We start from the raw sequence: 15,238 nt of genomic DNA, 5'->3' as shown, positions 1-15,238 counted from the left end.
GGAAGAGGCAAAGCTCAGTTGAAAAAGAAGCCAACAAAGAAATAGAAAAGATCTGATGAGGAAGATTCTACCTATATGCCACCTGAAAAGACAAAGAAGCTAAGAGCAAAGCGTAAGGAAGTCCAGTATGGGGTTCTTCCAAGAAAAGTTCGTGCAAGAAAAGATGGTGCTTCACTACCTAAGGATCAAGAAGGAAAGAAAGAGAAGCATGTTACAATTTCAAAAGATCAAGAAGCTGAAAAAGCTCAAAGTGTTGAAACTCCAAAAGCTCCAGAGGTTCAATCACAAAATGTTCCTGAGGTTGAAGTTCAAAAGCAAGCAGGTGTTGGTGATGATTATGTTGAAATCACAGGGTTTAGAGATGCTACACTTCCACCACCACCTCCACCACAGGATCAACCTATTCCTGAAGATCCTGAATCCTCACAACCAAAGAATACATCTTTTCCTGATCTGTTTGGAGAACTTCCACATGAATCTGGGGTTTACAGAGATGATATGGGTCTTGATGATGACTTTGATGTGTTCAACAGCGCAGCAATTAAAGAGCTACAAAAGAAAGTTGGTGATCTAGAAAAGGAAAAAGCCAAAGCTGAAAGTGAACGTGACGAGTTAAAAAGGCAAGTTGAAGAGCTGAAGAAAGTCAACGAAGAAATCAAGTCCGTTATGATAAATCAAGCAAAGAAGTTAAAGAATTTGAAGGATGGTCTTCATGATAATTCACAATTATTTGAGCTTCTTACAGCAGAAAATGATGAGATGAATGAGAAAATGAGGAAGCCGCAAGAAGTAAATTAAACCCTAAACCAGCTTTTAAGTGAAATTAGTGAAGCTTCGTCTAATGAAATGAAAGCGATGAAGTTAGAGATGCGATGAAAGCTGACAAAGTGATGAAGTATGAACAGCTCTACATGTTATACTCTGTTATAGAAAGTCATCTGAACATTGATATTCATGTTGCTTTCAACAATATTGAAGTCAAAAGAGCTGAAGAACGCAGAGTTGAAAGGGAAAGATGACTGGCTGAAGAGGCAACACAAAAGAACAAAAGTGTTATAGAAGAAACTCAAGAAGCTGGTGGTTCTTCAAGCCAAGCTGATGTTGAAATGGTTGAAGCTGAAGCAGATCCTCAGGGATTCGTGCTGGTTGGTGAGTCTTCTTCCCTATTCTTTGATCTCAATGACATTGTTCGTCGAGTACATGTTCTGCAAAAGAAAAAGAAAGCGAAAGAAGTATTGTTATTGAAATGGAAAGAAGAAGAATAGGTTGAAGAAGAAGAAGAAGAAGAAGAGGAAGAAGCAACATTAGATGATGATTTGTTTGAAATTGACAACTTTCCAGAGGGAAATGATGATGATAATGATGATCAGGGTACGACTGGGTTATTGATAGTGAATCCAAATGTTCAACAAAGAATTGGATATTTTCTGAACAATGAAATCAATGAACAAGAGGATGATAATCATCAAGAAGCCTCTACATCTGGAAATAAAAATGTCGACCAGGTATTTCCCACTCAGCCTACTGTAATTTACTTAAATGCTCATTATGAGGGAGAGATAGAGGTACCGAGGTCAAGGGCAGAAATGCTGGAGGAGTTGGGATTAGATGATGGGAAGTTCAAGTTTGACATTGAAGATGAAATCCCTGCATCTCCAGAGAAAGAATATGAGTTTGTATATGTTGCTGAGGCTGATAAATATGATGAGGTGCTTGTTGAAGATGCATCTGACTCGTCCGATGAAGAAACGAATTTCCATTATTATGGAGTTGATGAAACGTTTCCTTCATTTGCCGAAATGTTTAAAGATCGAAATGAAGACGAGGTCAGGAGAAAGATTGTAGAAAAGATAACTTCTGAAGGTGTTCCAAAAACCATCCTAAGAGAAAATCTGGCTAAGGAAAGGAAGAAGTGGTTTAAAGTGATGCCGAAGGAGAGGAAGTCTCTTAGGGCACTTCCGTACTTCACGCATGATAAAGATATCTCATGGGGTGACATTTTATCGTGGGGATATCTAGAAGATCTGCAGGTTTATGCAATTCGACGTGAGCAGGGTGTTCAGTATTTTGAATTTCTGTCAGATATTAAGACACTCCCATGGTGGGATGTAGATGAACTTGTGCAGACAAAGAATATAAAGCAGTACTATTATGGTCTGGAAGTGAAAGTACATGATCAAAATTTGTGGAACTATGTGAAGCAGCAGGCTAAGGCTAGATATCCTGATTGGAAGCCGCATCGTCCAAAGCAGATTGTGACTATACTGGAGAACGGAGAAAAGAATATAACTTTGGATATCAAGCCTCCACGATGTTTGAAGAATATGCCACTTCGTGCTATGGAACAAGATTTCCATGAAGAATTTCAAGGTTGGTTATACAATCCTAGCACAGCGGAAGTGGTAATATCTCTGTTTGATAAGTCAAAGGGGGAATCGAGAAGGATATGTGTGCTAGACCCGATGTGGCTAGTAAACTGCTCAAAGAAAGACATTGATTGTTTGTTCTACAATAAGATTGTTTATGAAAGGCGAGACAAAGAACAAGCAATGCAATATCAACAGATCGTAGACGTATGCTTTGCTCAAGACATCAACTCTGGAAGGTACTGGAAGACCAAATGGAGAGATCTAGAGATTGATGAGTTCCTGAAAAAGTACAAGCGTAGCCAGAAATTCAAGGGGATTGCTGACAAGGCTGCAAAGCTTGGAAAGTACAAGTTAATGAGACCTCCGCCAACGGATCAAACGCCAATTGAAAAGGAAGAAAACAAGATTCCCAAGTGGGACAGAAAGCGTGATGGTGATCCGGTATACAGGATATGGTGGATTGAAGAGGGAAGGCATCTAAGATGGAAAATGTTAGAAGAAAAAGCCGAGAAGAGGAGACAGAGAGCCAGAGAATGAAGATGTAATAGGAAGGAATGAAGACTATGCTGGAAGGAACTGCAGCTACATCCGAGGGGGAGCCTGTTAGTACATGCGTCTGTAGCTTCCGTCAGCATTTAGTCGTATTTTGTATGTTTATGTATTTTGTGAACATTTATGTATATGTAAGTATGTTAGTAGATCGACAGCTCAAGAAATGGCACTTATATGTAAAAGTGTTGACTGAAGGTTGACTTATGTCACCCGATCGGATGGGTCATCCGATCGGACAGCACTGTCATCTGATCGGACAACACTTACTTAGTTCCCGAGTCTGCCTATAAATACCCGGGTAAGGTATGACATTAAAGACTTTTGCCATTCTGTTGGGAAACTCTGTCAAGTCTGACTTCTACCTGTTCTTGTGTACTTTCAAAGCATTCTAATAGAAAGATCAGACAGTGTTAAACGTTGAATACTCTGTTGATTGATTCTCTGACTTGTTTATGGAATTCGCACATTAAACGAGATCGATTCAACCACGTTCATAAGAACAGATCCTGATCCAAAGGCCTAACACAAAAGTGGTTAGCAGACAAAGCCAAACATGAATTGACCCTGGTCAGAGCAAATGGGGAAGGGCAAAAGACTTCAATAAACAACATCCTGAGCTTTAAAATTGAAGATCTGTAAGACCGGCTGGATCTTTCACTCGAAAGGGATGCCAATGATTCAGTATTAAAAAGATTTGAGAAGAACTTCAAAGCTCAAGTCAAAGATAAGTTGAAGAAGTTGAATAAAAGTTGATCAATAAACATATGTTTTGCAATCATCTGTTCTAGGGGGCGATTCTTGGACCAACAAAAGAACAGACGATATCCAAAAGCCAAAGCATGATCCTATGATCAAGAAATAAGTAAAAGATTGAACCAGACTCTCCCAAAGATAGTGAATCTTGAACACCTATTCAAAACATTTGTTCAAGAACATGGCTAGCATCTATTAAAGACTTGGAACCGTTGTTCAATAGTACAAGCATCTGTTGAAGACCAAAGCCCTGATAAAGCAAAGGTCTGATGAAGAAGACCAAACATCTGTTAGGCCAAACAAATGCTTGGACAACTGCAACAGAGGATAGGTTAGATAGTGTTTTCTCAATGTAACAGTACTTTATTTTAACAGTGTTTAAAATAGCCTAGATAAGAGGATAAAATTGACTCAGATGCTTGCAAACATCTGAGGAATCTTTTCTGTTAGGAATGTTAGATGTCACTATTAGGGTGACGTCAGCCACACCAGAGCTTTCGTACTTGTATAAATAGAGCTTACGAACTTATTTGTTAGTGTGATCAGGAAGGGGGGTTGTAGAGCCAATCGAGTTGTAAAACTTTTGAATCATTAATATTCATTGAAGACAATCGTTGCTGATAATTCTCAGCTTGTGAATATTATTGTGATAATCAATACTTGTTTGCAACCAAAGAAACTTAGTTTTTAACAAGAAAACATTTAGATATGATTATACAATAATATAATTACATAAATAATATAGAACGACTCGGTCGTTATGGTGTAATTGATTTATCCTCTTCTCATTTACATATATATTCTGTGACGGGTATTCGGTGGGTAACAGTTGTGACGGGTATTCGGTTGGTAACGATTTAATTTGTTACGGTGTGGGCACTCGGTGTATCAACCAAAAGATAAAACTAAAAAATTAAAGTCATGATATGACCAAAATGATATCGACATGTATTTTGACCTCGTCAAGGTACCTGTACGGTACCGACAATCGTTATAGATAACACTATATAAAATATACTCTATACTACTACTAAAGTTGTTCGAACGATATTGGTTTGTCAAAGTAAAAAACCAAAAAAAAATATTTTATCCATCCAATTTTGAACAAAACATTTATCGAAACATAGATAAAAATAAGCACACCGTAACGCTATATTCTGAATTTTATAAAACATTACACTATATTTTCAGAATAATGCGCAAAGGGTAAACGACATGGGTTTATATATAAAAATAATAATAAATGTGAGATGGCTTTAATAACATGTACGTTTGTATTTCAATTACTTGTAAATTACCACTTACAACTCAATTTTGATTTTTTTTTTATCGAGACCTAGATAATAACAGAAATGTTGGAAGAACATAGTTTAAATTTTATAAAATATTGTATATTAAAAGCTATAACAGAAAAAAATTATATTTATAATTAACTTATATAATAAAATAAAAATAATAATAAAATAAAAGCTAGAAAATTATAATAATATATTAAATTTAGTTTAATATTCCTCGTTCAATTTTAATATACAAATATAGTTCTATTTCATCAAGGAAACCGGTAGCTTTTGTCAAAAGTCAAAACTCGCTGACAGGCTGTATTTTATGATGCCTAAATTCTAATCTCTGCTATAATAAATAAATGATTTCAAATAACTTTACAATTTCACGAGTAAAAACCTAATTAATTTAATAAACTATGTTTAGTGTTAGAGGTTTTTTATTAACTTTAATGTTAAAAGTTAAAACAAACTAGTGTTGTGTAGGGGAGTGATTGGGTGGAACGTATTGTACCCCATTACAACAGACGAATAAATTCGTAAAATTAAATAAAATGATATCTAAATGTGTTATGTTATTTGCGTCGTAACTCAACCCTGAACATTAAAATAACAAGAAAGGTAAAACAAATAGTAAATAACAAAGTTAAACAAAAAAGAAAACAATAGTCGGTTTTGGTGCACTCGTTATGTCAAAGAAAAATAAAAGTTAAAAAATCTGTCTAAAAGAGTATTAACACGTTCGTTAGAAAAAACAAACTAAACTAAAAAAAATTGGTGCACTCACTACAGCAAAGTAAAAGAAAAGTTAAAAAAATATGTTTAAAATGGTATTAAGGCGTTTGTTAAAAAAAAAAACAAAACTAAAAGAAAAAAACTTAAAAAAGTGCAAGTTAACAAAAAGCCCATAAGTTAATGGGCTCAGTACTCATCTTCCTTTCAGATCATTTATAAAAAGATGTATTCTTTTATGCTAAAAGGATTATGTTGAAGAAGATTACGTGTGAACAAACAAGATTAATTACATCTTTTATTTTAACTTTACTTATTAGACATACACAAAAATAAATTAAAAAAATAATATATAAAATCTTAAAACTTGGTCAATACTTTAAGTTTTCAGTCATGTTTTTATCTTTTTACCTTTTAAAGGATTATGTTGAAGATGTTTACGTCTGAACAAACAAGATTAATAATATTTTTTATTTTAACGTTACTTGTTAGACATACTTGACATTAAGAAAATAATATATAAAATATTAAAGCTTGGTCAAATCTTTTCACTAATATTTCTATCTTTCTACCTTTTAAACTATAGTAAATAAATTTTCAAACTAACCCATATAAAAATTCAATATGTACTTATCGATCAATAGAGAATTTTTTTTTTAATTCTTAAAATCTGTATCTATATCTATCTATACTTTCTATAAAAGAACAAATCCTAGTGACATAAGAAAAGCTGTTGTGTCAGCTAGAGAGCATGTCCAACAAGGTTTTTCTTATGTTATTATTACATCATAATGCCTAATATTAAAATACTTTAAAATTCATAGGTGGCCCACATCCACCTTTTCAAAGGTCTGCCTATTTGTACTGATGTTTATGTTTATTGAAAATTCAAAGGTCTGCCCTCATTCATAATTTAAAGCATAATTTAAAGTGTTGATGTTTATTGAAAATTGAATAAACCTCTGCTCACATTCAAAATTCAAAATTCTGGCTCCACATTCAAAATTCAAAATTCAAACAACATCTGTTATTCTAATCCTATAAATAAGATGTAATTATCTGGCTCCACATTCAAATCTCTCTCGCTCATATCTACATATGAATTTGGCTCCACATTAAAATTTCAATTTATCTCTCTCCTTTATATTTGCGATCGTATCTCTCTTACTCAAATGCATAGCTCTCATGATTGAGCCGGTTAATCATCATTTACAGTTCTTTGTTCCAATATCATTGTTCCAATATCATTGTTCCAACATCGTTGTTTCATTGAAGCTCCGTTTCACACACTCACCTTTGACCTCGGCTTTGAATGTGAGCAGAGGTTCATCTGCGATTACAACTTTTTGTACTTCACGAAAATTTTCCAACATCACTGTTGCAACATCGTTGAGGGTATGTTTTTTTCTCTGATTTTGAATCTTAAAATTTGAACTGATCTGTTCTAATTCTCTGTTTATATTTCAGCCTAATCAAAGTTGTTTAAACACATATATAATCAGTTACGGGATATTTTAGGTTTGTGGATTCTTTTAAACTGTTGATATATGTTGATAATATTTATTTTAAGGTGTTGATATATTTCAGCTTTTTTTTCGAGTGAGCAGTGGGAAGTTCTTCTGCACTGTTTTTGAAGTCTGAAGTGCAGAAAGTGGAGTACTTCTTTATGATAAATGAAGAAGTTAATGGTAATTATGAGAACCTGTTTTTTTTTATTTTTATTTTTGTTCTTTCGGTTTATTGATATTTAACTTTTAACTTTTTACTACGATTATTATATCCTTCTTTTACATGAGACTTGAAGAAATATACAATTAAATAACATATATGAATTTGGCTCCACATTCAAGAGTTAAAAATTTCATCATACCCTTCTGTAGGTTCTTATGATTTAAAGTATAGCTTTATCAAGCAAGTTGAGGATCAAGTATATGAGGATAGGGCTACTGTTCAAGAGCTGAAGAGGTGTTTTGATGGACTGCAAGTGTCCAGAAACCTGATGGTGATGTCTTTCTGCACTTCAGAATTCAAAAACAGTGCAGAAGCTTTTTATCAAGTTTTACTACAATTATATCCTTCTTTTACATCAGAGTTGAAGAAATATACAAGTTAAAAATGTTATCATATCCTTCTGTAGGTTCTTATGATTTAAAGTATCGCTTTATCAAGCAAGTTGAGGATCAAGTATATGAGGATAGCGCTATTGTTCCAACAGCGGTTTCGAAAGAATATTCAACCATTAACACAATAGAAGTTCTGAATTATGACAACCCGCATAATTACAGGTACTGTACAAATTAATTAACCCTAATTATGTGCTTGATGACTGTGCTTGATTAAATCTGACGCTTTAAACTGCTTACTGATTTATGTTACATACATACAAATGCATCATTTACATACAGTCACTCCATTAATTTCATACAGACTCTTAGTGACAAACCTGATGCACAAAGCACAGTTAGCACAGTGAGCGGATAACTCAGACACATGCTGACAATGCCAGCACATAGACAACACTATTTTTAGGCCAGTATGGGCCAGAGATAAAGCACTACACCAGTATGGAATGTAGGGAAATGAGGACCATAAGACTGTGTCACTAGGTGATAGTTTGAGTGCCGGAAAGTGCCTAAAACTCATTTTAAGTACACAATTCTGCATTTTCAGTAGCAATTCAGCTTTTAACACACGCATATTATACAGAGAATTGACTAAATGGTTCTGAACGCTTTCCTAAGTGCTAGAATTAAAATTCGTTACAAAAGGATGCATAAAAGACACTATGCGGATAAAGTGCAAGCCAATCGTAAGAAACGGGAGGTAAATTTCAGACTTCTGGAAGTTAGTGAATCTAGAGACGATGCTGATATTGTTATACCGAAAGAGGTTGTTCAGCAAGTTCAGGATAAGTTTGAAAATGTCCTCTATGGTTATTTTTTAGGGGATAGGTTGCCGTTTCCTGTGGTTGAATATTATGCTAAGAATGTCTGGGCAAAGTTTGGGTTTTCTAAACTTATGATGAACACGTCAGGTTTCTTCTTCTTTAAGTTTGATTCGAAGGATGGATTGACTAAGGTTTTAGAAGGAGGACCATGGTTAATACGTAAAGTTCCGTTATTTTTAAACGTATGGTCACCGAAGGTTACTCTCAAGAAAGATGGTATCAAAACCGTGCCAGTTTGGGTAAAGTTGCACAATGTGCCGATCTCAGTTTATACTGATGATGGTTTAAGCTTGTTAGCATCAAAGATAGGTGTTCCAAAGAGGTTAGATTCCTATACGGCTGATATGTGTGTTGAGAATTGGGGTAGGAGTAGTTATGCTCGTGCGATGATTGAAATTAATGCTGATAAGGAACTAAAGGATTTCATTACGCTAGCTATTCCTAAAATGGATGAAGACGGGTTCATTATGGAGCGGGTAAAGGTGGAATATGAATGGAGGCCGAAACGGTGTAGTGCTTGTTGTTTATTTGGTCATGATGATAATACGTGTAGCAACAAACCTAATGGTAAGTCCAAAATGGTTACCATTGATGAGGAGGGATTCGTTACAGATAGAAGGAAGATGGCAAAGTACTCGTTCCCACAAAAAAAGCAAAAACCAAAGGTTGTGTATAGACCTAAGGTTAATAAATATGATGCAAGTACTTCTGGTACGAAGGGAGTTAACTCGACGGGAAGCAATGCTAATGTGCAGGTGTCAAACTCATTTGCGGTGCTCGATAATGACTTGAATAATGAGAAGAGGGATCCTACTAGTGCCAAATCCATGAGTGATGAGAATAATGGTAACCGAATACAGCAACCGGATGTAGTCAAAGAGTTGAATCCGACAGAGATGGCTGATTTTATGAGTGGTAACCTGAATAATAAATCTTCTGAGGGGGCAAGCACTCCCGGTTACGAGGGTTTTTAATGGGTAGCTTAGCTGCTTGGAACATAAGGGGTCTGAACCAACCCCTGAAACAAAGTGAGGTTCGTCATTTTATTGCTGAGAATCATTTAAGTATTTGTGCCATATTAGAATCCCATGTGGGTGTAGACAAGCTTAATAAGATATGCGAGAAGGTGTTCAGAAACTGGAAGTGGACTTCGAATGGAAATTTGTGTAGTAGAGGTACGAGGGTGATCTTGGGGTGGAATGCGGATGACATTGATCTTATGGTTATAGCTCAATCCGATCAGGTCATTCATGCGCAGCTTTTGTTCAAATCGGTTAAGAAGAAAATTTTTTGTTCGTTTGTGTATGCGGAGAACAAATATCAGGATCGGAGAAGCCTGTGGGATGATCTGTGCAAATTTAGAGGCCTCACTTGTGATTCTCCTTGGGTTGTGATGGGTGATTTCAATGCTGCTTTGAATATGGAGGATTTTCTCATGGGTCCGTCTTCCCACACGATAGCGATGCGTGAGTTTTATGAATGTGTTCAAATGGCGGAACTGATTGATATTAAGAGTCACGGGTTGCACTATACTTGGAACCAAAAACCAAAGGATGGGGTAGGAATGCTAAAGAAGATCGACCGTATCATGGGCAACATCAAGCTCTTAGAGGTTTTTTCGGATGCTTATGCCATGTTTCAGCCGTTTCGTGTTTCTGATCATGCTCCGGCCATACTGAAACTTTTCTCTTTTCATAGGGATCGGCCAAAACCGTTTAAGTTCCCAAATTTTATTGTGTCTAAACCTGAGTTTCGTGAAGCTGTCTTGACCGAATGGAATAAACCTGTTGAGGGTGTGACCATGTTTTCAGTGGTGAAGAAGATGAAGGATCTGAAATCGCACTTTAGGAGGATATTACGTAATCAAGGTAATCTTCATAAACGGGTAGTTGAGTTACGAAATGAGCTGGATAAGATTCAAAAACGGATGGAAACTCAGCCGTTTGATGCTTCTCTTCGGGCTTCAGAAGTCATATGTTTACGAGATTTCAAGGCCGCGATCTACGATGAGGAGTGCTTCTTGAAGCAAAAGTCCAAAGTGCAATGGTTATGTGCAGGTGATTCTAACACATCCTACTTTCATAATTGTGTGAAAAGTAGGAATGCGAGAAATAAGATTAATTGCATCAAGGATACGAATGGTAATCAATATGAGGGAATTGATGTTGCGGCTACTCTTCTCAACCATTATTCGGCTTTCATGGGTACTGAGGATCAGGTTGTGAGTCTTGATGATTCAGATTTGTTTGTTAATGTTTTACAACAAAATGTGGCGGAGAATATGGTGCGACAGGTCACTGATGATGAAGTGAAACAGGCTATGTTCAGTATAGGTGAGAACAAGGCCCCTGGTCCGGATGGCTACACGTCTGCGTTTTTTAAAAATGCGTGGGATATAGTGGGTGGAGATGTTATAAAAGCGGTGCGTGATTTTTTTAACAATGGCCAAATTCTGAAGCAAATTAATCATACGATCTTAGCCTTGGTGCCAAAAATAGATACTCCAAATACGGTGCTTGACTACAGGCCAATATCATGCTGCAATGTGATTTATAAATGTATTAGCAAAATAATCACTGATCGTTTGAAGGGCAGCTTGGGGATTTTAGTGAACATAAACCAGTCGGCGTTTGTTCCGGGTAGGAAGATATCGGATAATATTCTTATTACGCAGGAGCTTATGCATAATTATCATGTGAATCGCGGTCCTCCGAGGTGTGCATTGAAGATTGATATCCAGAAAGCTTATGACACTGTAAGTTGGTCCTTCCTGGAAGCTATTCTTAACCGGTTCGGGTTTCACCGGAAAATGGTCTCTTGGATTATGGCATGTGTCACTTCTGTTTCCTATTCGGTTAGCATAAATGGTGAGCTGCATGGATATTTTCCGGGGAAGCGGGGTCTTCGTCAAGGAGATCCAATGTCCCCGTACCTATTCACGTTGATTATGGAGGTGTTATCGCTCATGCTACAAAAGATGGCGTTAAATCCGGCATTTAAGTTCCATAGCCACTGCTCTAAACAAAAGATTATTAATGTGTCCTTTGCTGATGACTTATTTGTTTTTGTTAATGGGGATACTGGATCGGTTCAGCTTATTCGGAATGTGTTGGAGAAATTCACTAGTGTCTCGGGCTTAGTCCCTAGCTTGCCAAAGAGTACGATCTTCTTTTGTAATGTTCCAAGTCAAGTTAAAGCTGAGATTATGAGCCTGTTACCATTTCGTGAGGGTAACCTTCCGGTTCGCTATCTCGGGGTTCCTTTGATTTCTACTAAGTTGTCTTTTAGAGACTGTCGGGTGCTTGTGGAACGTATGGAGAGGAGGGTTGATAACTGGATGTCTAAATCGCTGTCATTTGCAGGTCGATTGCAGCTTCTCAACTCTGTTCTTACAGCTATGTATACATATTGGGCTTCGGTCTTTATTTTGCCTATGCGAATAGTTAAGGACCTTGAAAAGAGAATGCGCAGGTTTCTTTGGAATGCAGGGACTCTTGGTAATATTAGGTCAAAAGTTGCGTGGAAGGATGTTTGTTTGCCTAAGGATGAGGGGGGTCTAGGGATCAGAAATATCTCAGATGTGAACAAAGGCCTTATGATGTCACATATCTGGAGCATTATTAGCAACCGAGAGTCCCTTTGGGTCCAATGGATCCATTCGCACAAGTTAAAGGGCCGAAACTTTTGGGATATTCAAAGTCGTGGTAGCTTAACCTGGAGTTGGCGAAAGATTCTATCTATCCGTCCGCTGGTCAGACCTTATGTTTGGAGGGAGATTGGTAGTGGTTCGCATACTAATGCGTGGAGTGATAATTGGTGCTCATGTAGTCCGATCCGTAACTTTATTACGCCTAGGAGAATAGCTCAAGCGGGATTTACTTTGCATACTACGGTTGATGAACTTGTAGATGCGGATGGCAATTGGAGGTGGCCACAGGCATGGTACGATTTGTTTCCAGTTCTCATAAATATCACGGTTCCTCATCTTGTTCCTGATTCGAGTGACAGACTGGGTTGGAAAACTGTGGAAGATAAAATTGTGCATTTTAATTCCTGGGAAGCTTGGAACAACCTTCGGTTAAGGGATAACAAGGTGGGTTGGGTGAACATGGTGTGGTATGGCCAATGCATTCCAAGACACGCTTTCCACCTTTGGTTAGTTCTAAAAAATAAGCTTAAGACGCAGGATAGATTGGCGGTTTGGGAAGCAGGGAGTGAGACAAATTTAAGACTTATGTGCTGTCCTCTTTGTAACTATGGACGGGACTCGAGGGATCACTTGTTCTTTCAATGCCTTTTTTCGGCTAAAGTATGGAATATTGTCAAGAAGAGAACTGATTTGAGGTATGTTACCGACTATTGGAGCTCTGTTATGGGATGGATAGATCAGAATGCGAGTTCAAAGACTCTGGATCACATTGTAAGTAAGCTTGTTCTTGCGGCGTCTACATATTTCATATGGCAAGAAAGGAACAACCGTCTGTTTACTAACGTACGCAGAAAGGAAGAGATGGTGGCTCAACTTATTCTTGACACGATACGGATTCGTATTATGGGATTAAAGATCGGCCGAGACGTGAACAGCAGGAAGCTTTTGGAAACGTGGGACATAAAGGAAGACGATCCGGGCTAATTGCGTATTTAGTTAGCTAGTGTGATGTAGTTTTTGCTTTGTGTTTCGGGTTGTTTGGTTTGGCTGTTGCTTTGGTTTTGTAGTTTTTTGTTTCGCCTAGGCTTGGCCTGTCAAGCCTAGTAGTGTGTGTCAAACTCTTTGTCGCACCCTGTTCTTTGATTCTTTTATAAAATTCACCGGGGTAACCCTTTACCCAAAAAAAAAAAAAGACACTATGCGGTACAATTAAACGCTTTAACGGAACAATACGTAACCGAACAACCAGACATTACCCGGGACACCAAAATATTGTCAAAAATATTATTTTATCATTCTTAATTAATTACGGTCACAAAAATCCCCACACACTATAGAAACATGGCGTACACCCACTATTCTTGAAAATACCCTTAACCTTCTAATTAATTACCTATTAGTTACCAACATTTTTCATTTTACCCCCCCCCCCAACCGAATTTTTCAGCCAAATGATGACCAAATATTTTGTTTAGATTACCTAGATTCTTTTGTGATTATGCTTGATCTAGTTGCCAAAGGATAAGGGTCATGATTACCAAATTGGCCAATGGGATTAGGGATGATCATTACAACTCCACACTCTCCAATATAACTCCATCAACCTCACCTCCCTCTCCCCCATTCGGCCCTCCCCATAACCGAAACCACCATCACTTTCCATCATCTTCATCCCCTCCAACATCCAAGTCCATTCAAGCTTTGAAGATCATTCATAGAAGTTGCAAATTGGAGGACTCTCAAGAAAGCTTTGTTCAAGTCTTTATCACCATCATTTCTTCATCATCCTTGCACTAAGATTTCTACCCTAGCCTTGTGCTAGTAGTAAGTCCCTTCACACCATTGTTTCATCTTGTTCTCTGCTATGATATATAGTAGGATGATAATATTCAAGTAACACAAGAAACAGAACACTAAAAAGATGAACATGAAACTCTACATAAAAACCCTACATAAAAAGTTTGTATGAAGTTGAAATCAGGTGGTTTAGGGTTGGTTAAAGCATCCACAAGGTTTGATCATTAAATCATCAATAAACCATGGTTAGGACATTTGTTGATGCGTTTTTAGTAACTTTTACGTTGTAAACAGCAAGCTGATTTGTATTTCCAGCCAACTTCAACAGGCTCTAACTGGGCCGTTTTAAATCGAAAAACTGATTTTCTAAAGCCTAAAATATGCATTTTGGAATAACCAAACAAATGGCACTGGAATCGTAATTTTTCGAGGTCGTTTACTATTTTCAAAAGACTGTTTATGGACAGCAGCTCAAGCTGTGTTTTTACTACAGAAAAAGTGTGTTGTATTCGGAGTCATAACTTGTCACCGTTGTCAGAATGATCCTCCAACTGGAATTTCATCAATCGGACTTACGGTTAATTTTTAGTGAATTATTCTGTAAACTGCAATCAGAAAGTAACAAATCTGATTGCAGTCGGGTAAATAAATTTCTATAAAATATTGGTAACGAACTGGACTCTGATATTTTTACACAATAAGATTTGAATCGTATGAGTCATTCTGTAAAAATTTGGGAATTTTTGGAAAAGGTTAACTATTTTATAAAAATCCTCGAAAACAGTCCAGTTTTGAGTAATGAAGCTGAAATAAAGTAAGTAATGCTTTGTATGTCTATATGTCGGTTTGATTATTGAAAATGAACTACGGGATATACGTAAAAGAAAATGATATGCTTAAGCATGGACACCTCTATTTGCAAAGGAGACTATGACGAATTTTTCCGAAAATCCAGACACTTAGTAAAATATTCGAGAAACATAGATACGAAATAGTTGTCTAACCATTTTTCTAAGAACGATAGTTAAGTTAAAATAATTATTATTATTTTAACAAAATGATACCAAAGTGACACAACTCAAAACACTAAACTCTAAGCCAAGGCACGGCCCGTTCGTCTAATAGACATTAGTACGTTGTAGGTTGTCGTGTAGTGGAC

General features: G+C 36.8%; 1 protein-coding gene across 1 annotated transcript; it reads left to right on the top strand.

The window, feature by feature from the left end:
• The first annotated feature begins 8,455 nt into the window (after positions 1-8,455).
• On the top strand, positions 8,456-9,607 carry LOC110882045. Its single transcript, XM_022130146.1, has one exon. The coding sequence runs from the start codon at positions 8,456-8,458 to the stop codon at positions 9,605-9,607; it is 1,152 nt and encodes a 383-aa protein (XP_021985838.1).
• The last annotated feature ends 5,631 nt before the right edge of the window (positions 9,608-15,238 follow it).

Source organism: Helianthus annuus, chromosome 10 (assembly GCF_002127325.2).
Source record: "Helianthus annuus cultivar XRQ/B chromosome 10, HanXRQr2.0-SUNRISE, whole genome shotgun sequence".
Classification (NCBI taxonomy): Eukaryota; Viridiplantae; Streptophyta; class Magnoliopsida; order Asterales; family Asteraceae; genus Helianthus; species Helianthus annuus.
Note: the sequence above shows the minus strand (reverse complement) of the source record. Positions and strands in the feature narration are given on the sequence as shown.